The sequence below is a fragment of the Gorilla gorilla genome, chromosome 6, assembly GCF_029281585.2.
Source record: "Gorilla gorilla gorilla isolate KB3781 chromosome 6, NHGRI_mGorGor1-v2.1_pri, whole genome shotgun sequence".
NCBI lineage: Eukaryota > Metazoa > Chordata > Mammalia > Primates > Hominidae > Gorilla > Gorilla gorilla.
Window position 1 is genome coordinate 40241452 of NC_073230.2, and position 22610 is coordinate 40264061.

Sequence of the window (22610 nt, forward strand, 5' to 3'; positions counted from 1 at the left end):
TAATGATAAATTATTGCACATACTCCTGAGAGAATCCTTGTTCTCATTTAGAAACAATTTACTGTAACATATACAGGTATATGTTTATACCTGTAACATTTGAGTTGAGGGCTAAGGGGGAAAGAAAAACGTTCTGGTTTACAATGCCAAAATTTTTCTTCATTTGAGGTGAAATTATTTTTGAAGAGCTCAGGAAGAAGCTACAAAGTTTCAGCTGTATTATGCAACTCTGAAAGAGGAAGGTGGAACTTCTCACAGAAACAAAGCTGTCCCTTCAAGAGTAATAACTCACCTATAGAAGTAATTATAGGAAACCATTGAGCTTCATGGGGTTTTCAGTTCAAATAGGATCAGAGCTCTTTTTTGGAAGAGGAGTGGCAATGTTGACATTTTATTTTGCATAGCTACCAAAGCCAGTGTAAAAAGGAGAAGAGTAGGACATAAATTTTAACTATCAAAGACGTGAATGCCAATATTCTCTTTACTCAAAGACCCAGGAAGTAAAGTGGGATAGAGGCAGCATGATGTAGTAAAAAGTATATTGGCTCTGAAGTCAGTCAGAATATAGTCCTGGCTGCCACTTAGCAGCTCTGTGATTCCTTTCCTTGGCTGTAAATTGGGGTAATAAATGGTTGTAGGGTTAGAGTTAATGGAATGTACTAAGCATATTAACATTGTAAGTACTCAACAAATGGTAACTGATAGTTTTTACGTGGAGTGAAACAAGAATAAAGAAAGAACTGTTTCATCTCCTTCACTAGCCCCTTATGTCCTGAGTTTGCTAATATATCAGTCTTTTTGAGGCCAAATTCTCAAATTAGATTATATGCTACCTGGATTAACAGTTTTTTGTTTTTTTGTTTGTTTGTTTGAGACGGAGTCTCCCTGTGTTGCCCAGACTGGAGTGCAGTGGCACTATCTCGGCTCGCTGCAAGCTCTGCCTCCCAAGTTCACGCCATTCTCCTGCCTCAGCCTCCCGAGTAGCTGGGACTACAGGCGCCCGCCACCACACCTGGCTAATTTTTTGTATGTTTTTTTAGTAGAGATGGGGTTTCATTGTGTTAGCCAGGATGGTCTCGATCTCCTGACCTCGTGATCCGCCCACCTCAGCCTCCCAAAGTGCTGGGATTACAGGCGTGAGCCACCACACCTGGCCTGGATTAAGAGTTTATTGATACACTTGTTCATTCATTAAAAATGTTGAGCTGTAAGTGCCAGGTATTACTCTAGAACTTGGGAACATATCAGTGCTTAAGAAAGAGAAGGTGTGTGTTGTCAACTCACACATTTCTGTCTCTGACACAGACTTCTCCCTTGAACTCAGATTTACACATATAACCACCTATTTGTCATCTCTACTTGGTTGCCTAGTGAAAATCTCAAAGGTTTTTTTCATTCCATGCTTTGCTGGGGTATCACCAGTGAGGGAGCTGGGACACCACAGTGTGCCTTTGTTGTCCTAATAAATACCCATGTAGTCAAATAGTTAGGATATAATACAACATTGCCATTCTTCATAAACTTTCTTAAAAGAGTATAGCACCAGTTTTGGCATGTAACTTTTAGTTATTTTGATTTGCCTATATGTGTCCTGAGAGAATGTTATAGAAGTTGTAAAACTCCTATTTGCAAGATGAAAATGCAAATATATGAAGTAAGTGCTTCAATAATGAATTGATAGCGATATATTTTTTTGTTCCAGAAAACACCAGTTTGATCATGGAGAGGTAAAGACTTAATATCACTATAATTTTACTTATCTTAAAGTTGCATGCATTTGGACTTTCCTTTCTAGCTCCAGTTTCTAACTTTGTTGGAATTGTCAGCAATCATCTTGAAAATAGCCTGTTATGTGTTTTTATGAGAATGCTACATGCAGACTCACTGACCATTCATTTGTTAAAATTAACTAGGAAACTCATTTGTTCTGCTCTGATCATCTTTACGCTAACAGCAGTTGATTTCTGGAGCCCATTTAGACATACGTGTGAGGTGTCTATTGCATGATTGGAAATCAATTTCCTCTCTGCTCACCTTGCTTGAGGCCTCAGAGATGTGATTGGTTACTGCTCCCATCTCCTAGTGGTCCAGTCTGGTTTTGAGGGCAGTTCCAAGGTGTAGCCCTCAGACCTTGAGGCAGCAGTCATTTCTTTTACCACTGTCTTTTCTTGGTCTGATGGTAGCATCAAGGTAGATTTAAAAATGTGGGCTTTATTAACCACAGGTTTGACTCTGAGAATCACAGAAACACTTGCCTTAATGACTTTATAATTTTAGCCTTCCACTAAAATGGAACAGTTTGATAGTGAATTTTAAGAATTGTTTTAGAAATCTCAGAAACCAAAGTAGTAGTATTTTTTGTTACTAAGGAGAACGTACCCCTTTCTGCATATTGCCAGCTTAGTATTCTTAAACTTCACAAACAGTAGGAGTAAAAAACATTTTCTTCTTTCTTTCAGCTGGTTTACCATGCATTGCGATTGTTAGCATATACAGCCCTTGGTATTTTAATTATGAGACTAAAACTCTTCTTGATACCACACATGTGTGTTATGGCATCACTGATCTGCTCAAGACAGGTAACATGTTATGTTGGAGTATAGCTACTATGATAATTTTAGCCTTTATTATTGAGTGGCCCTAAAATAATGAATTACAAAGTCTTTTAAGTGATTATAGTTAAAGCTCTTCATGGTTTTGTACTTATCTTTCTTAAAGGGCAAGGGCCAAAGCTGATCATTTTCTATCTTTCTAAAGATTTAAAATAGTTGTTGGTGTACAACAAATACCGATTTAGTACAGACTGAGTTCATGAGTGATTGCTGCAGGTGCTGATAGAAAGCAGAGCTTAATTGTACAAATAATAACTTTTTTTTGTTTTGACATTCACATCACAAAGAATTCTAACAATTTCAAGTTATAAGTGCTTGAAAATTATATGTTCCTTTTTTAGTATCAAACTTACTCTTTTTTTCTCATTTGGTGCACATTTGTGTGCACATTCTTGACTTGTGCTTTTTAAAATTTAGTTTAAACCTTCCTTGGTGGTTTGTTGCTTATTTTTCCTGGATAACTGCCTCCTTGCTCTGTATTCACAGATTTATGCTTCTCCATAGTGTCACCTTTCCATCAGTCAACCAGCCTAGGTACAACAGCAGCATCTCCCTTAAACACAGCAGATAGTCACTGAGCACCTACACTGTGCACTCTAGGGATGGAGGAGAGAGTAGTAGACAGAAAATTCAAAAGCCAGTGTTTATAAGCCCTCAAGAAACTTGAAATCTAGCTCTGTAGACTTGTAGAGAAAGATCAAGAGAGCAAAGTGTTGTTATGGTGTGTGGACTATTTGGATGTGGAAAAAATTAGCCAGCCTGGAGGTTCCCAATCAGAATGTTGTATTATGTTAGAAAGGCACTACTTTCCACCTTTCTGACCCCTTCAGGCTGGCACAAGAAAGGAGGCTGGTTGGAAGCCTTTAATCTTGAGTCTTATCCCACAGCATGACTGATGATATAGGTTGATGCAAAAGTAATTTTGGGTTCTGGCATTAAAATAGCAAAACCTGCAATTGCTTTTGCACCAACCTAATAGAAAGTGTCACCCAGGGCAGGTTTTGCAAGTGTGGGGTTCCTGCTGGTCACACAGGACCTCGCATTCAGAAGGACCCTGAACTTGGTTGAATGTTTTCTGCTGCTGTTTTGAACGTCTTAATACTTTTTTAAAAAGAGACCCCACATTTTTGTTTTGCACTGGGCCTTGTAAATTGCATAGGTGGTTGTGGCTTTACTTGAATCTGGGAGTAGAGAAAGCAGGTTGAGAAAAGAGCTTCCTACATTGTGTTCCACTTATATGAGGCTGATGGTAGAATTCTTTTGATCTCAAAGATTATTATTTTGGGGCTTTTTCTTTAGGATAATTAATGCTTTATTTGGGACTCTAGCAGAGGGCACATTCTTCTCTGGGAAGAAGTTTTGCATGACAGATGCATACTACTTTATACTAACAATTACCGATGTATTCTTAATTTGGTTTCAGCTATTTGGATGGCTCTTTTGCAAAGTACATCCTGGTGCTGTTGTTTTTGCTATATTAGCAGCAATGTCAATACAAGGTTCAGCAAATCTGCAAACCCAGTGGAATACTGTAGGGGAGTTCAGCAATTTGCCACAAGAAGAACTTATAGAATGGATCAAATATAGTACTAAACCAGGTTAAAAAAAAAAGTCATATTATTTAACTGTTTTTCCCACAATTTTATATACCACTGCAAACTCCAAACTCTTAAACCCTAGTTACTTCCACTGATCTTACTCCTTCTAAGCAATGTTGCTTTTAGAATATCTAAAACAAAGGAGATATCAATCCTGTTTAAATGGTTTGCATGGGAAATGTTATACATATGTTCTTAGTAATTTATTCTGCCACTTTTTACAGATTTTAATTTTTTCAAAATTTATTCACAGTCATAAATGCCAAATTTAAAATAATTTTACTGTGCTTATTTTCTTAATGAATTTTTAATATTAGTCCTTCACATTCCTTCTTGAAATAAACTCATGGAATGTGGTATTTTATTCATGTGTGGAAAGGGAGACTTCGTTGTCATCTGAGTATCAAATGATTGAATACTAAATCATCTTCCAGAACTCCTTGTTACTATAAAGCTTTCCTAGTCCTAGTCCATTTCATACTTCTTTTCTAGATTCAGGAAAGATTTCTAAGATTTTTCTTTAAAGAAAGAAAGAAATCTTTAATGATGAGATGATGAAGCTCTATTTTCCAAGGAAAATAGTTTACCCAGGCCTGGCTGCCAACTGCTACTTTATCAGCCATCTGACTTCATTCTTTTATTTTTATTTTTATTTTTATTTTATTATTATTATTATACTTTAAGTTTTAGGGTACATGTGCACAATGTGCAGGTTAGTTACATATGTATACATGTGCCATGCTGGTGTGCTGCACCCGTTAACTCGTCATTTAGCATTAGGTATATCTCCTAAAGCTATCCCTCCCCCCTCCCTCCACCCAGCAGTTCCCAGAGTGTGATGTTCCCCTTCTGGTGTCTATGTGTTCTCATTGTTCAATTCCCACCTATGAGTGAGAATATGCAGTGTTTGGTTTTTTGTCCTTGCAATAGTTTGCTGAGAATGATGATTTCCAATTTCATCCATGTCCCTACAAAGGACATGAACTCATCCTTTTTTATGGCCGCATAGTATTCCATGGTGTATATGTGCCACATTTTCTTAATCCAGTCTATCATTGTTGGACATTTGGGTTGGTTCCAAGTCTTTGCTATTGTGAATAGTGCCACAATAAACATACGTGTGCATGTGTCTTTATAGCAGCATGATTTATAGTCCTTTGGGTATATACCCAGTAATGGGATGGCTGGGTCAAATGGTATTTCTAGTTCTAGATCCCTGAGGAATCGCCACACTGACTTCCACAATGGTTGAACTAGTTTACAGTCCCACAAACAGTGTAAAAGTGTTCCTATTTCTCCACATCCTCTCCAGCACCTGTTGTTTCCTGACTTTTTAATGATTGCCATTCTAACTGGTGTGAGATGGTATCTCATTGTGGTTTTGATTTGCATTTCTCTGATGGCCAGTGATGGTGAGCATTTTTTCATGTGTTTTTTGGCTGCATAAATGTCTTCTTTTGAGAAGTGTCTGTTCATGTCCTTCGCCCACTTTTTGATGGGGTTGTTTGTTTTTTTCTTGTAAATTTGTTTGAGTTCATTGTAGATTCTGGATATCAGCCCTTTGTCAGATTAGTAGGTTGGGAAAATTTTCTCCCATTTTGTAGGTTGCCTGTTCACTCTGATGGTAGTTTCTTTTGCTGTGCAGAAGCTCTTTAGTTTAATTAGATCCCATTTGTCAATTTTGGCTTTTGTTGCCATTGCTTTTGGTGTTTTAGACATGAAGTCCTTGCCCATGCCTATGTCCTGAATAAGAGCTATCTATGACAAACCCACAGCCAATATCATACTGAATGGGCAAAAACTGGAAGCATTCCCTTTGAAAACTGGCACAAGAGAGGGATGCCCTCTCTCGCCACTCCTATTCAACATAGTGTTGGAAGTTCTGGCCAGGGCAATTAGGCAGGAGAAGGAAATAAAGGGTATTCAATTAGGAAAAGAGGAAGTCAAATTGTCCCTGTTTGCAGATGACATGATTGTATATCTAGAAAACCCCATTGTCTCAGCCCAAAATCTCCTTAAGCTGATAAGCAACTTCAGCAAAGTCTCAGGATACAAAATCAATGTACAAAAATCACAAGCATTCTTATACACCAATAAAAGACAAACAGAGAGCCAAATCATGAGTGAACTCCCATTCACAATTGCTTCAAAGAGAATAAAATACCTAGGAATCCAACTTACAAGGGACGTGAAGGACCTCTTCAAGGAGAACTACAAACCACTGCTCAATAAAATAAAAGAGGATACAAAGAAATGGAAGAACATTCCATGCTCATGGGTAGGAAGAATCAATACTGTGAAAATGGCCATACTGCCCAAGGTAATTTATAGATTCAATGCCATCCCCATCAAGCTACCAGTGACTTTCTTCACAGAATTGGAAAAAACTACTTTAAAGTTCATATGGAACCAAAAAAGAGCCCACATCGCCAAGTCAATCCTAAGCCAAAAGAACAATGCTGGAGGCATCACACTATCTGACTTCAAACTATACTACAAGGCTACGGTAACCAAAACAGCATGGTACTGGTACCAAAACAGAGATATAGATCAATGGAACAGAACAGAGCCCTCAGAAATAACGCCGCATATCTACAACTATCTGATCTTTGACAAACCTGAGAAAAACAAGCAATGGGGAAAGGATTCCCTATTTAATAAATGGTGCTGGGAAAACTGGCTAGCCATATGTAGAAAGCTGAAACTGGGTCCCTTCCTTACACCTTATACAAAAATTAATTCAAGATGGATTAAAGACTTAAACGTTAGACCTAAAACCATAAAAACCCTAGAAGAAAACCTAGGCATCTGACTTCATTCTAGTTCTGCCATTGAATCTTGAAGTCATGAACCTGCTGGGCCTCCACTCTGTTACCTGTGAAATAATTGATTTACACTTGAAGGAGACCCCTTCTCACCCTCACTGAGTGTCTTCCTGAGACATTCCTCTTGACTTCCAGATGCAGCGTTTGCAGGTGCCACGCCCACGATGGCAAGTGTTAAGCTCTCTGCGCTTCAGCCCATTGTGAATCATCCACATTATGAAGATGCAGGCTTGAGATCAAACCTTCCATGCAAACAGACAGTGAGTGGAGGACACTAGCAAAGTAATGAGGAATGTTCCAAAAGGATATGATGAACTGAGGTTTATCAAGTCGGGGAGCAGAAGGCTGAAATAAGACTGATAAGCTCTAAACAAATCCTTTAAGTCTTCACAGGGCAGGAAAGCGACAACTTTGGGGGCTATCTTCTCTACCAGGCAGAAAAAAGAAGTAATACTGTAGCACTTTCCCACAGGTTAACAGGGCTCTAAAATGTCCAAGTCCTTTTCATCCTGTAACTCCCTGAAGAGTTTAGCTTAGAGTGTTTAGTAAGGTTTTCTCATAGGTGATTTTTCTTGAGTTTGGAGAAGTCATTTGAAATAGAATCCCATTCAAAGAGGAATTTATTCTGGTTTTCACCAGTATAGCCTGTTAGAATGATCTTGGGTGTTTTCTTTGTTTTTAGATTTTTTTGAGACTTTAAAAAATAATTTAGAGATGTTTTGTCTAAATTTTTTAAAAAGATTAAATTTTTCATGCAGTTTCTAAGGCAGGTGAAGCTATTCATTTTCTAAATGATTAAGTGAATCTTATTAGCATCTTCTTTTGCATAACAATGGCATGTACATTTACAAATAAGATTTTTCATTAAAAAATCAATCTCATCAAGCTAATTTCCAGACCAGTTTTGTTAAATAAGTTTAGTATTTCTAAAATCTAGAAATAAAACGAAGAACCATTTAATGTGAATTATTGTTGATATCAAAGTTGGGACTGTTGCAGCTTGAGTAGTCCTGTAGTAGTATTTCTTGTAGTTCATCCCTGTTCACACACAGGGTACCTTACTCTTATATGTGATACAGTAGTGAAGAATTTAAGACAAATAAATAAGTGAACAAACACAAAGAGACCAAGTTTGGAAATGTAGGGGTGTGTTAAAGGTCACCCTCTTCTCCACGACTTGTCCTCCTCCTGCCTTCTGCTTTTGACCTCACTGATGCCCCTTCGCAGGAACTTCCATGGGGAATTTCCTCCTGACTGGATTCTTCTTCATTGTCTTCTAGTCTAATTCAGTGCTTTCTTCCAAATGTGTTATTGTATCATTTTAATCTTGAAAATTTTGTTCCCCATTATTTTTCTTTAAAGAGCCAGAACGAAAATAGTATACTCAATGTATAGTCGGAAAGCAGCTGAAGAAGTGAAGCGAGAACTGATAAAGTTAAAAGTGAACTATTACATTCTAGAAGAGTCATGGTGTGTAAGAAGATCCAAGTGAGTATCAACACAGTTAACATTTTATAATCATAAGACACGAGGGTTAATTCAAGCACATGGCACATGCTTTGCTGGTGGCAGGGGTGTGTATATAACATAAAGTATACATGGAAAAACTTCCTTTTTTTTTTTTTTTTTTTTTTAAACAGGCTCTCTGTCGCCCAGGCTGGAGTGCAGTGGCATAATCTAGGCTCACTGCAGCCTCCGCCTAATTTTTGTATTTTTAGTGGAGATGGGGTTTTGCCGTGTTGGCCCAGGCTGGTCTCAAACTCCTAGCCTCAAGTGCTACTCCTGCCTTGGCCTCCCGAAGTGCTGGGACTACAGGCGTGAGCCACCATGCCTGGCCTGAAAAAACCTTCTAGATAATGATTTGGAGACTTTCTTTTCTAGTCTTTATAAATATCTTTTTTTTAAATAATGATTTGTATGTGCATACTACCTTAAAGAGATTTTATTGGAACTAATTGATAATCTCCCAAATTGTTCATATTTGCTTTTGATGTTTTTAAAGAAGCTTTTATTTAAAGTTGGATGTATTTTCTTTCAAAAGACTTCCAGGGTCTGAAACCAAGTAATGGGGAATCTCTTTTGGTGAAGTCAGGCAGCTGAGCACCAGGGGCCGCATTATCCTTACTGGGTCTCTGTGCTACACCATGTCCTGTCGATGGATGGGATACCCTGTCAGCATCAACTCAGAATGAAACTTTTCTTTCCTGGTGTTTCACATCTTACTTGAATGGGAAAATGACTCTACTGTGACCCACATTCTCTTGGGTTTATAGTTTTTAAGTTTCTATTTCCACAGAGATGTTTACTAAGCTGAGTATAGCTCCAAGTGACAGTAAGATCTTCAAAGCAGATGTGAATCTAAAGCTATCTAGAAATGTGGCACGTAAGTGACTGGACACTAGGTGACAGTAGCCTGCTTTTAAAGTACCAAAACATTCACTTCATGAGGAGCACAGTACAGGAACAATTTTATCAGAAATAAACACTATTTTATGGAATAATATTTTTAAAATTCTTACTACTCTGTAACTAAACAAAAGTGTTCAAGAGATTGCTATATTTGTGGCTTGATCATACTTGCCCACCATATATTTCAATGACACATATGGTATTAAGACAACATTGTTAAATACTGAGTCATGAGTGAAAAATAGTTCTGTGACATAGTATCTACAGCTTTGCTCATAAGGCAACTAAAATAATTGTTGATTATAGAATGATTTTCCTATGAACGTGTGCTATGTGGTTTGAATTCAGTCAGGATTTATAGAAAATGTTATTTTGTAATAATTTAGAAAATGCTTTAAGCGTTTGTGAATATATATGAAATTCATATACTCACCTTTCACATTGTTATATAAATTTAGGACAGAAAAGTTCTAAGCATCTCATGACGATCTTATCAGGAGATTATATGAAATGAATGATAGGCTGACATTTGCAATAGGAAGAACTCAGTTCTTAGCATAGCTTTCTACCAGAAAATGGGATCTTCTTTATTTCTTTGGGCTTCACTCTCTTGAAACAACTGTAAGTTACTGGAACGTAAAAATAATTTTCATAACCTTTTTTCTCCGAGCTAACAATGAGCCTTTGAGAGTTCATTTTTTGCCTAGACCCCTGCATAGAGTTTGAATATGTGAAAGTTGCAGAGGCTTTGTGCTGTAGAGTGTTGGGAGAGCTCCCTGGATTTGCATAGCTCTAACAGTCTCATGTTTGGGTAGGCAGAGCACTGTTTTACCCACACAAGAAGGGATATGAAGGCAAATTCAGGAAGTATGGCAATAAACTTTGCACACTAAACAAAATCAGCAGACATTGAACTGACTTCAAGTCACTTACGAGCACTCAGACAGAGAGTTGGGGTGCAGAAGAGGGTGTGCTGGATTTCCCCATCTGGGCCTTGACTTGCCATTTATTGTGTCTGTCACAGCAGGAGTTGAGTGGGAGGAAGCTACGAAAGTGACTCTCTCATCTGTTTTCCCCACTCATTAAAACAACACTCTCCATCTAGTACAAGATCTAAGCCAGGCTGATGACACACTGTCAGGAAACCTTGGACAGGTCCACTCTGCTTCATCCTTGACACAAAACAAAAGCTGTGCTTTCTGTCCTGACAGGGAAGCAAATGGGGAGTTCAGATAGGAGAGGAAAGTGAAGAATGACTAATATTTATCTAGTGTTTACATTTAGAGTAGGAAGTTTCTTGACAAAGCTTTCTGCCAGGTTTGGGACCTTCCTTATTTCCTTGGCCTTCACTCTCCATTTCAGTTATGATCAGCCTGAAACCCCTGTAGACTGCTGGGACGTGAAAGTATGTCGGAATGGGGGAAGCAGATGGGGAACTCAGTTAGGAGAGGAAGGGGAAGAGGGACCAATATTTATCTAGTGCTTAATCTGTGCCTGGCAATTGGTGAGCACTAGGTTTAAATGATCTCATTTACAAGTGGCTTAATTGTATGGCTTGATTATTCCTTAAATATTTGACACTGAGTTTAAATATAAACATTCAAATCTATTTGCATGCAAGTTGTAGATTAGTTTTAAATTAACTACAGTTCTCTGCTTTCTTTTACTCCAATAATACAGTTGACATAAAATACATGCATTTAGAAGAAAATTATTCAGATTTCCATTAATGCTATTTGCAGATGGCTGGCCTGAGAAACCTTGGGAAACTCAGATGAGCACTAAATAGTGTTGCACAAGGCAAACAGAACTCCCCAAGACAGCTGTTTGCCCTCTCTTTTTCCTAAAAGCTGTTGAACTCAGGAAAACTGTGGGTCGTCCTCTACTTTCTGTGCGTCTCACTCTCTGCCACCATGGGCCCTCAGTGTTGTAACAGTTCAGCCTTGACATGTAGGAGAAAATTAAAAGGTAGAAAACCCATGCCCAGCCATATGATCATAGGTGTTCCATGTCAGTAGAAACCAGTGTCAGCAAGGGTGTGCAAAAAGTGTGCACTTGAACCCTCTTCATGGGAACACTCACTGGCAAAACATTTCTAGGGGATAGTTTGATGAAGGGAAGGTTAAAAAAAAAATGTGCAGTCCTTTGGCAGAGTGATAATGTTGCCTCTAGAGCAGGGGTCTCCAAGCCCCCGGCCATGGACCAGTACTGGTCTGTGGCCTGTTAGGAACCCAGCCTCACAGCAGGAGGTGAGCAGAGGGTGAACAAGCATTACAGCCTGAGCTCTGGCTCCTGACAGATGAGTGGCAGCATTAGATTCTCATAGGAGCACGAATTCTATTGTGAACTCCACATGCGAGGGATCTAGGGTGCACACTCCTTATGAGAATCTAATGCCTGATGATCTGAGGTGAAACAGTTTCATCCCAAAACCATTGCCCCCACCCTCCAATCCATGGAAAAATTGTCTTGCACAAAACCAGTCCCTGGTGCAAAAAATGTTGGGGACTGCTGCTCTAGAGGTTTAGCTTGCAGAAGGGAGCGCCGCACAAGACTGCTTGTAGCTGCATTGCTTTATAATGGCAAAATGGGAAACAATTAAAGTATCTATCTGTAAAGAATTGGTTAAATAATACATATGAGAACTAGCAGCTTTTAAAAACAATAGAGTAGGTCTTTATGCACTGAGATGGAAAAATAGTGCCACATTTTATTGTTCAGTATAGAGTCCCAGAATAATTCCATTTTTGTAAAAACAACTCAAGAGCATCTGTCAGGGTCTTCCAGAGGGACAGAATTAATAGGATAAATCTATATATGAAAGGGAGTTTATTAAGGAGTACTGACTCACACAAACACACAGTGAGGCCCCACAATAGGCCATCTGCAAGGTGAGGAACAAGGAAGCCAGTCCGAGTCCCAAAACCTCAAAAGTAGGGAAGCTGACAGTGCAGCCTTCAATCTGTGGCTGAAGGCCCAGGGTCCCCTGGCAAACCACTGATGTAGACCCAAGAGTCCAAAAACTGAACAACTTGGAGTCTGATGTTCAAGGGCAGGAAACATCCAGCACAGGAGAAAGATGGAGGCCAGAAGACTCAGCCAGTCTAGTCCTTCCACATTGTTTTGCCTGCTTTTATTCTAGCCATGCTGGCAGCTGATTAGATGGTACCCACACAGATTGAGGGTGGGTCAACCTCTCCCAGTCCACTGACTTAAACGTTAATCTCCCTTGGCAACACCCTGACAGACACACCCAGAAACAATACTTTGATCCTTCAATCCAATCAAGTTGACACTCAATACTAACCATCACAGCATCTGTGTATATAATGATATCTGTGTCTGTATGTGTGTCTGACATTGGATAAGAAAAGATCCAGCAGATAGCAAATATTGTATGTTCTCACTTATAAATGGGAACTAAGCTACCAAGATGCAAAGCAAAAGAATGATATGGACTATGGGGACTTGGGGGAAGCGAGGAGTGGGGTGAGGGATAAAAGACTACACAGTGAGTACACTTGATACTGCTCTGGTGATGGGTGCACCAAAATCTCAGTAACTGCCATTGAAGAACCTATCCATGTAACCAAAAACCACCTGTTTTGCAAAAGCTATTGAAATAATTTTTTTTTAAAAGTTCCAGCAGGATATATGCTGGATTGTTTATAGAAGTCACCTCTGAGAAATGCTATTGGAGATGATAGTGACTTTCATTTCTTAAAATGTATGTAGGTCTATATTTGGTACTTTTATAATGACTGATTACTTATAAATTAAATATGTTATTTAAAAAGGGAAAATGATGTACATCCCTGCTACAGTGTTTGCCTCATGGTGGAGAGTGAGGAAGGGACTGCTACTAAACATAAGAGGGACTTGTCGGGAATTTTTTTTCTCTTATTTAGAAATAAAAATAAAAAGGGAAGCAATTATGACAAAACATGAGCAGTTGTCAATTCTCTATAATTTTCCCATATGTTTTTCTGTTTTTTAAAATTCCTCAAAAGGTAGATAGCAGTATCCAACAGTTCTATCTATAAAACTGTTCTTGATTTAAAATAAATGGTACTGTCATTTTGAAGGACTTATTTAGGCAAATGTCATATGATGCCAATTTTACTTATTCTATTCTTTATATATATTGCTTTTGAGATTTAATTATGTATTTAGCTAAGATGTATGTCCAACACTACCAGAATTTCTTTAAATTGATTCATTCTAGAATATCAACTGTCCAGTTTAAGATGTTTTGACCTACTGATTTTTTTTTTTTTTTTTTTTTTGAGACGGAGTCTGGCTCTGTCGCCCAGGCTGGAGTGCAGTGGCGCAATCTCAGCTCACTGCAAGCTCCGCCTCCCAGGTTCACGCCATTCTCCTGCCTCAGCCTCCCGAGTAGCTGGGACTACAGGCGCCCGCCACCACGCCCGGCTAATTTTTTGTATTTTTAGTAGAGACGGGGTTTCACCATGTTAGCCAGGATGGTCTCGATCTCCTGACCTCGTGATCCGCCCGCCTCGGCCTCCCAAAGTGCTGGGATTACAGGCGTGAGCCACCGCGCCCGGCCGACCTACTGATTTTTTTACTTTATGACAGTGTTAAAGCCATATGCATTCAGTAGAAAGTATACTTCAAATACCCATACAACCATTCTGTTTTTCAGTGTCAGTACAGCATTCAATAAATTACATGAGATGTTCAACATTTTGTTATAAAACAGCATTTGTATTAGATGATTTTGTCAAACTGTAAGCTAATACAAGTGTTCCTAGCATGTTTAAGGTAGGCTAGGCTAGGCTGTGATGTTGGGTAGATTAGGTGTATTAAATGCATTTTCAACTTATGATGGGTTTATTGGAACATAACCCCATTGTAAGTTGAGGAGCATCTATACAATTAATGCAACTTGCCTGTGAACTAAGCATATTTGTTCTTTATAATTTTTTAAATCAATATTGTCAGGCCTCTGAGCCCAAGCTAAGCCATCACATCCCCTGTGACCTGCACTTATACATCCAGATGGCCTGAAGTAACTGAAGAATCACAAAAGAAGTGATACTTAAATGGCCTGTTCCTGCCTTAACTGATGACATTCCACCACAAAAGAAGTGAAAATGGCCAGTCCTTGTCTTAACTGATGACATTACCTTGTGAAATTCCTTCTCCTGGCTCATCCTGGCTCAAAAAGCTCCCCCACTGAGCACCTTGTGACCCCCCACTCCTGCCTGCCAGAGAACAACCCCCCTTTGACTGTAATTTTCCTTTACCTACCAAAATCTTATAAAATGGCCCCACCCCATCTCCCTTTGCTGACTCTCTTTTCAGACTCAGCCCACCTGCCCCCAGATGAAATAAACAGCCTTGTTGCTCACACAAAGCCTGTTTGGTGGTCTCTTCACACGGATGCGAGTAAAATTTGGTGCCATGACTCGGATTGGGGGACCTCCCTTAAGAGATCAATCCCCTGTCCTGCTCTTTGCTCCATGAGAAAGATCCACCTACGACCTCAGGTCCTCAGACTGACCAGCCCAAGGAACATTTCACCAATTTTAAATCGGGTAAGCAGCCTCTCTTTACTCTCTTCTCCAACCTCTCTCACTATCCCGCAACCTCTTTCTCCTTTCAATCTTGGCACCACACTTAAATCTCTCCCTTCTCTTAATTTCAGTTCCTTTCCTTTTCTGGTAGAGACAAAGGTGACGCGTTTTATCTGTGAACCCAAAACTCCGGCGCCGGTCACAGAATCAGGAAGAGTCTTCCCTTGGTGTTTAACCACGTGGGGATGCCTACATGATTATTCACCCACGTTTCAGAGGTGTCTGACCACGGAGGGATGCCTTCACCCTTAGCAGCAAGTACCACTTTTTGGGGGGCAAGAACCCCCCGACCCCTTCCCTCCATGTCTCTACCCCTTCTCCACTTTCCTGGGGGCAAGCATCCCCCATCCCTTCTCTCCGTGTCTCTATCCTCTATTTTCTCTGGACTTGCCTCCTTCACTATAGGCAAACTTCCACCCTCCATTCCTCCTTCTCCCTTAGCCTGTGTTCTCAAAGACTTAATACCTCTTCAACTCACATGTGACCTAAAACCTAAATGCCTTATTTTCTTCTGCAATGCCACTTGACCCCAATACAAACTCGACAGTGGTTCCAAATAGCCAGAAAATGGCACTTTCGATTTTTCCATCCTACAAGATCTAAATAATCCTTGTCGTAAAATGGGCAAACAGTCTGAGATGCCTGACGTCCAGGCATTCTTTTACACATCGGTCCCTCCCTAGTCTCTGTTCCCAATGCAACTTGTCCCAAATCTTCCTTTTTTCCCTCCCGCCTGTCCCCTCAGTCCCAACCCCAAGCATCGCTGAGTCTTTCTTCTTTCCAATCTTCCTTTTCTATAGACCCATCTGACCTCTCCCCTCCTCCCCAGGCTGCTCCTTGCCAGGCCGAGCTAGGTCCCAATTCTTCCTCAGCCTCCGCTCCCCTACCCTATAATCCTCTTATCACCTCCCCTCCTCACACCCGGTCGGGCTTACGGTTTCATTCTGTGATTAGCCCTCCCCCACCTGCCCAGCAATTTCCTCTTAAAAAGGTGGCTGGAGCTAAAGGCATAGTCAAGGTTAATGCTCCTTTTTCTTTATCCCAAATCAGATAGCATTAGGCTCTTTTTCACCAAATAAAAAACCCAGCCCAGTTCATGGCTGCTTGGCAGCAACCCTGAGACACTTTACAGCCCTAGACCCTAAAAGGTCAAAAGGCTGTCTTATTCTCAATATACATTTTATTACCCAATTTGCTCCCGACATTAAATAAAACTCCAAAAATTAAATTCCAGCCCTCAAACCCCGCAACAGGACTTAACTAACCTCGCCTTCAAGGTCTACAATAATAAAGTGGAGGCAGCCAAGTAGCAATGTGTTTCTGAGTTGCAATTCCTTGCCTCCACTGTGAGACAAATCCCAGCCATATCTCCAGCACACAAGAACTTCCAAACGCCTGGACCACAGCTGCCAGTGGTTCCTCCAGAATCTCCTCCCCCAGGAACTTGCTACAAGTCCTGGAAATCTGGCCACTGGGCCAAGGAATGCCCATGGCCCGCAGAGCCCCTGGAACTCTGGCCCAAGGCTCTCTGACACCTTCCCAGACCTTCTTGGCTTAGCAGCTGAAGACTGACACTGCCCGATTGCCTCGGAAGCCTATAGGACCATCACAGATGCTCTGGGTAACCCTCACATTGGAGGGTAAGTCTGTCCCCTTCTTAATCAATACAGAGGCTACCCACTGCACATTACCTTCTTTTCAAGGGCCTATTTCCCTTACCTCCATAACTGTTGTGGGTATTGACAGCCAGGCTTCTAAACCTCTTAAAACTCCCCAACTCTGGTGCCAACTTTTAAGCACTCCTTTTTAGTTATCCCCACCTGCCCAGTTCCCTTGTTAGGCCAAGACACTTTAACTAAATTATCTGCTTCCCTGACTATTCCTGGACTACAGCCACACCTCATTGCTGCCTTTTCCCCCAGTTCAAAGCCTCCTTCACATCCTCCCCTTATATCTCCCCACCTTAACCCACAAGTATAGGACACCTCTACTCCCTCCTTAGCGACCGATCATGCACCCCTTACCATCCCATTAAAACCTAATCACCCTTACCCCGCTCAACTCCAGTATCCCATCCCATAGCATGCTTTAAAAGGATTAAAGCCTGTTATCACTCACCTGCTACAGCATGGCCTTTTAAAGCCTATAAACTCCCCTTACGATTCCCCCATTTTACCTGTCCTGAAACCAGACAAGGCTTACAGGTTAGTTCAGGATCTGCGCCTTATCAACCAAATTGTTTTGCCTATCCACCCCGTGGTGCCAAACCCATATACTCTCCTATCCTCAATACCTCCCTCCACAACCCATTATTCTGTTCTGGATCTCAAACATGCTTTCTTTACTATTCCTTTGCACCCTTCATCCCAGCCTCTCTTCGCTTTCACTTGGACTGACCCTGACACCCATCAGGCTCAGCAAATTACCTGGGCTATACTGCCGCAAGGCCTCACAGACAGCCCCTATTACTTCAGTCAAGCCCAAATTTCTTCCTCATCTGTTACCTATCTCGGCTTCTCATAAAAACACATGTGCCCTCCCTGCCGATCGTGTCCACCTGATCTCTCAAAACCCAGCACTTTCTACAAAACAACATTTCCTTTCCTTCCTAGGCATGGTTGGATACTTTCAACTTTAGATACCTGGTTTTGCCATTCTAAAACCATTTTATAAACTCACAAAAGGAAACCTAGCTGACCCCATAGATCCTAAATCCTTTCCCCACTCCTCTTCCCATTCCTTGAAGACAGCTTTAGAGACTGCCCCCACTCTAGCTCTCCCTGACTCATCCCAACCCTTTTCATTACACACAGCTGAAGTGCAGGGCTGTGCAGTCGGAATTCTTACACAAGGACCAGGATGGCATCCTGTAGCCTTTTTGTCCAAACAACTTGACCTTACTGTTTTAAGCTGGCCATTATGTCTCCATGCAGTGGCTGCTGCCGCCGTAATACTTTTAAAGGCCCTTAAAATCACAAACTATGCTCAACTCACTCTCTACAGCTCTCATAATTTCCAAAATCTATTTTCTTCCTCACACCTGACGCATATACTTTCTGCTCCCTGGCTCCTTCAGCTGTACTCACTCTTTGTTGAGTCTCCCACAATTACCATTGTTCCTGGCCCGGACTTCAATCCAGCCTCCCATGTTATTCCAGATACCACACCTGACCCTCATGACTGCATCTCTCTGATCCACCTGACGTTCACCCCATTTCCCCACATTTCCTTCTTCCCTGTTTCTCACCCTGATCACACTTGGTTTATTGATGGCAGTTCCACCAGGCCTAATTGCCACACACCAGCAAAGGCAGGCTATGCTGTAGCACAAGCCACTAGCCCGCCTCTTAAAACCTCTCATTTCCTTTCCATCATAGAAATCTGTCCTCAAGGAAATAACTTCTCAGTGTTCCATCTGCTATTCTACTACTCCTCAAGGATTATTCAGGCCCCCTCCCTTCCCTACACATCAAGCTTAAGGATTTGCCCCCACCCAGGACTGGCAAATTAGCTTTACTCAACATGCCTGAGTCACAAAAACTAAAATACCTCTTAGTCTAAGTAGACACTTTCACTAGATAGGTAGAGGCCTTTCCTACAGGGTCTGAGAAGGCCACCACAGTCATTTCTTCCCTTCTGTCAGACATAATTCCTCAGTTTAGGCTTCCCACCTCTATACAGTCTGATAACAGACCAGCCTTTATTAGTCAAATCAGCCAAGCAGTTTTTCAGGCTCTTAATGTTCAGTGAAACCTTTATATCCCTTACAGTCCTCAGTCTTCAGGAAAAGTAGAACATACTAAAAACACACCTCACCAAGCTCAGCCACCAACTTAAAAAGGAATAGACAATACTTTTACCACTTTCCCTTCTCAGAATTCAGGTCTGTCCTCAGAATGCTACAAAGTACAGCCCATTTAAGCTCCTGTATAGATGCTCCTTTTTATTAGGCCCCAGTATCATTCCAGACACCAGACCAACTTGGACTGTGCCCCAAAAAACTTGTCATCCCTACTGTCTTCTGTCTAGTCATACTCCTATTCACTGTTCTCAGCTACTCATACATGCCCTGCTCTTGTTTACACTGCCAGTTTACACTGTTTCTCCAAGCCATCACAGCTGATATCTCCTGGTGCTATCCCCAAACAGCCACTCTTAACTCTTAAAGTAAATAAATAATCTTTGCTGGCAAGGCTATGCTGAACCTCCTTAGGCACTCTCTAATTAGATGTCCTAGGTCCTCCCAATTCTTAGTCCTTTAATACCTGTTTTTCTCCTTCTCTTATTCCATTTAGTTTTTCAATTCATACAAAACTGTGTCCAGGCCATCACCAATAATTCTAAATGACAAATGTTTCTTCTAACAACCCCACAATATCACCCCTTACCACAAAATCTTCCTTCAGTTTAATCTCTCCCACTCCAGGTTCCCACGCCGCCCCTAATCCCGCTCAAAGAAGCCCTGAGAAACATCGCCCATTATCTCTCCATACCACCCCCAAAAATTTTTGCCGTCCCAACACTTTACCACTATTTCATTTTATTTTTCTTATTAATATAAGAAGACAGGAATGTCAGGTCTCTGAGCCCAAGCTAAGCCATCATATCCCCTGTGACCTGCATGTACACATCCAGATGGCAGGTTCCTGCCTTAACTGATGACATTCCACCACAAAAGAAGTGAAAATGGCCTGTTCCTGCCTTAACTGATGGCATTGTCTTGTGAAATTCCTTCTCCTGGCTCAAAAGCTCCCCAACTGAGTACCTTGTGACCCCCACTCCTGCCCACTGGAGAAAAACCCCCCTTTTTCCTTTACTTACCCAAATCCTACAGAACGGCCCCACCCCATCTCCCTTCGTTGACTTTCTTTTCGGACTCAGCCCGCCTGCACCCAGGTGATTAAAAGCATTATTGCTCACACAAAGCCTGTTTGGTGGTCTCTTCACATGGACACGCATGAAAGCTACATGACAGGATTGTTTAAAAACTAAAGTAATTTAAGGAGGAAAAAGGAAATGAGGTCAGGAATGTAAGAAGTGCCCTGCTTTATCTGCAGTTATATAATGCATATTGATTTTTAACGTGTACATTCATTTTTCTAGGCCTGGTTGCAGTATGCCTGAAATTTGGGATGTAGAAGATCCTGCCAATGCTGGGAAAACTCCCTTATGTAACCTCTTGGTGAAGGATTCCAAACCTCACTTCACCACTGTATTCCAGAACAGTGTTTACAAAGTCCTAGAAGTTGTAAAAGAATGACTGCTACATGACCTGCTGCCTACGGAGAACTACATCTGTAATGGTTTTAATGTTTTGCTAAGTCATGTGTTGTTCATATCCCAAAAACTTTTATAGGTAACTGTTTTCAAATAGAAAATGTTTTATTTGGTCAATTTGAATGTCATTCTAATTATAAAAATGACTCATACCTTCCATGCACGTCCGTGTGAAGAGACCACCAAACAGGCTCTGTGTGAGCAACATGGCTGTTTATTTCACCTGGGTGCAGGTGGGCTGAGTCCAAAAAGAGAGTCAGCGAAGGGAGATAAGGGTGGGGCCGTTTTATAGGATTTGGGAAGGTAATGGAAAATTACAATCAAAGGGGGTTGTTCTCTGGTGGGCAGGGGTGGATCTCACAAAGTACATTCTGAAGTGTGGGGAGAATTACAAAGAACCTTCTTAAGGGTGGGGGAGATTACAAAGTACATCGATCAGTTAGGGTGGGGCAGGAACAAATCACAATGGCGGAACGTCATCAGTTAAGGCTGTTTTTACTTCTTTTGTGGATCTTCAGTTACTTTAGGCCATCTGAATATATACGTGCAAGTCACAGGGGATGCGATGGCCTGGCCTGGGCTCAGAGACCTGACATTCCCGCCTTCTTATATTAATAAGACAAATAAAACAAAATAGTGTTGAAGTGTTGGGGTGGTGAAAATTTTTGGGGGGTGGTATGGAGAGAGAGTGGGCGATGTTTCTCAGGGCTGCTTCAAGCGGGATTAGGGGTGGCATGGGAGCCTAGAGTGGGAGAGATTAAGCTGAAGGGAGGTCTTGTGGTAAGGGGTGATATTGTGGGGATGTTAGAAGAAACATTTGTCATATAGAATGATTGGTGATGGCCTGGATACGGTTTTGGATGAATTGAGCGAGCTTGATGTGTAGGGAAGGGAGGGGGCCTGAATAATCCCTGAGAAGTAGTAGAATAGCAGATGGAACACTGAGAAGTTATTTCCTTGAGGATAGATTTCCACGATGGAAAGGAAATGAGAGGTTCTAAGAGGCGGGCTAGTGGCTTGTGCTATAGCATAGCCTGCCTTTGCTGGTGTGTGGCGATTACGCCTGGTGGAACTGCCATCAATAAATCAAGCGTGATCAGGGTGAGGAACAGGAAAGAAGGAAACATGGGGAAATGGGGTGAATGTCAGGTGGATCAGAGAGATACAGTCATGGGGGTCAGGTGTGGTATCAGGAATAATGTGGGAGGCCAGATTGAAGTCCGGGCCAGGAACAGTGGTAATTGTGGGACTTAACAAAGAGTGAGTACAGCTGAAGGAGCCGGGGAGCAGAAAGTATATGCATCAGGTATAAGGAAGAAAATAGATTTTGGAAGTTATGAGAAATGTAGAGAGTGAGTTGAGCATAGTTTGTGATTTTTAGGGCCTCTAGAAGTATTAAAGCATCGGCAGCCGCTGCACGCAGACATAAGGGCTAGGCTAAAACAGTAAGGTCAAGTTGTTTGGACAGAAACGCTGCAGGGTGTGGTCCTGGCTCTTGTGTAAGAATTCTGACCATGCTAACCATGCCTAGGAAGGAAAGGAGTTGTTGTTTTGTAAGGGATTGAGGTTTGGGAGATTAATCGGACACGATCAGCAGGGAGAGCATGTGTGTTTTTATGAGAATTATGCTGAGATAGGTAACAGATGAGGATGAAATTTGGGCTTGACTGAAGTAATGGGGGCTGTCTGTGAAGTCTTGCGGCAGTACAGCCCAGGTAATTTGCTGAGCCTAATGGGTGTCAGGGTCAGTCTAAGTGAAGGCAAAGAGAGGCTGGGATGAAGGGTGCAAAGAAATAGTAAAGAAAGCATGTTTGAGATCCAGAACAGAATAATGGGTAGTAGAGGGAGGTATTGAGGATAGGAGAGTATATGGGTTTGGCACCTGGGGGTGGATAGGCAAAACAATTTGGTTGATAAGGCGCAGATTCTGAACTAACTTGTAAGCCTTGTCTGGTTTTAGGACAGGTAAAATGGGGAAATGGTAAGGAGAGTTTATAGGTTTTAGAAGCCCATGCTGTAGCAGGCGAGTGATAACAGGCTTTAATCCTTTTAAAGCATTCTGTGGGATGGGATATTGGCATTGAGCGGGGTAAGGGTGATTAGGTTTTAATGGGATGGTAACGGGCATGTGATCGGTTGCCAGGGAAGGAGTAGAGATTTCCCATATTTGTGGGTTAAGGTGGGGGGATATGAGAGGAAGATGCGAAGGAGGCTTTGGGCTGGGGAGAAGGGTGGCAATGAGATGCAGCTGTAGTCCAGGAATAGTCAGGGAAGGATAATTTGGTTAAAATA

General features: G+C 41.4%; 1 protein-coding gene across 3 annotated transcripts in view; it reads left to right on the top strand.

Annotated features, from left to right (window-relative positions):
* LOC115935302 (protein C-mannosyl-transferase DPY19L1-like) overlaps positions 1-20962 on the top strand; it is a 28081-nt gene extending 7119 nt beyond the window's left edge. Inside the window, exons 4-8 of one of the 3 annotated variants that reach the window (XR_010134442.1) lie at positions 1703-1727; positions 2460-2579; positions 8398-8523; positions 14770-15002; positions 20145-20249. Coding sequence is in view for 2 of the 3 variants with exons in the window: in XM_031012982.3 (XP_030868842.2) it covers positions 1703-1727; positions 2460-2579; positions 4036-4215 (325 nt within the window). In the remaining variant the exon portion in view is untranslated. Of the gene's footprint in view, positions 1-1702; positions 1728-2459; positions 2580-4035; positions 4659-8397; positions 8524-14769; positions 15003-20144 lie in introns of those variants that run through there. The other 2 variants (XM_031012982.3, XM_063708098.1) reach the window with 2 other exon arrangements.
* The last annotated feature ends 1648 nt before the right edge of the window (positions 20963-22610 follow it).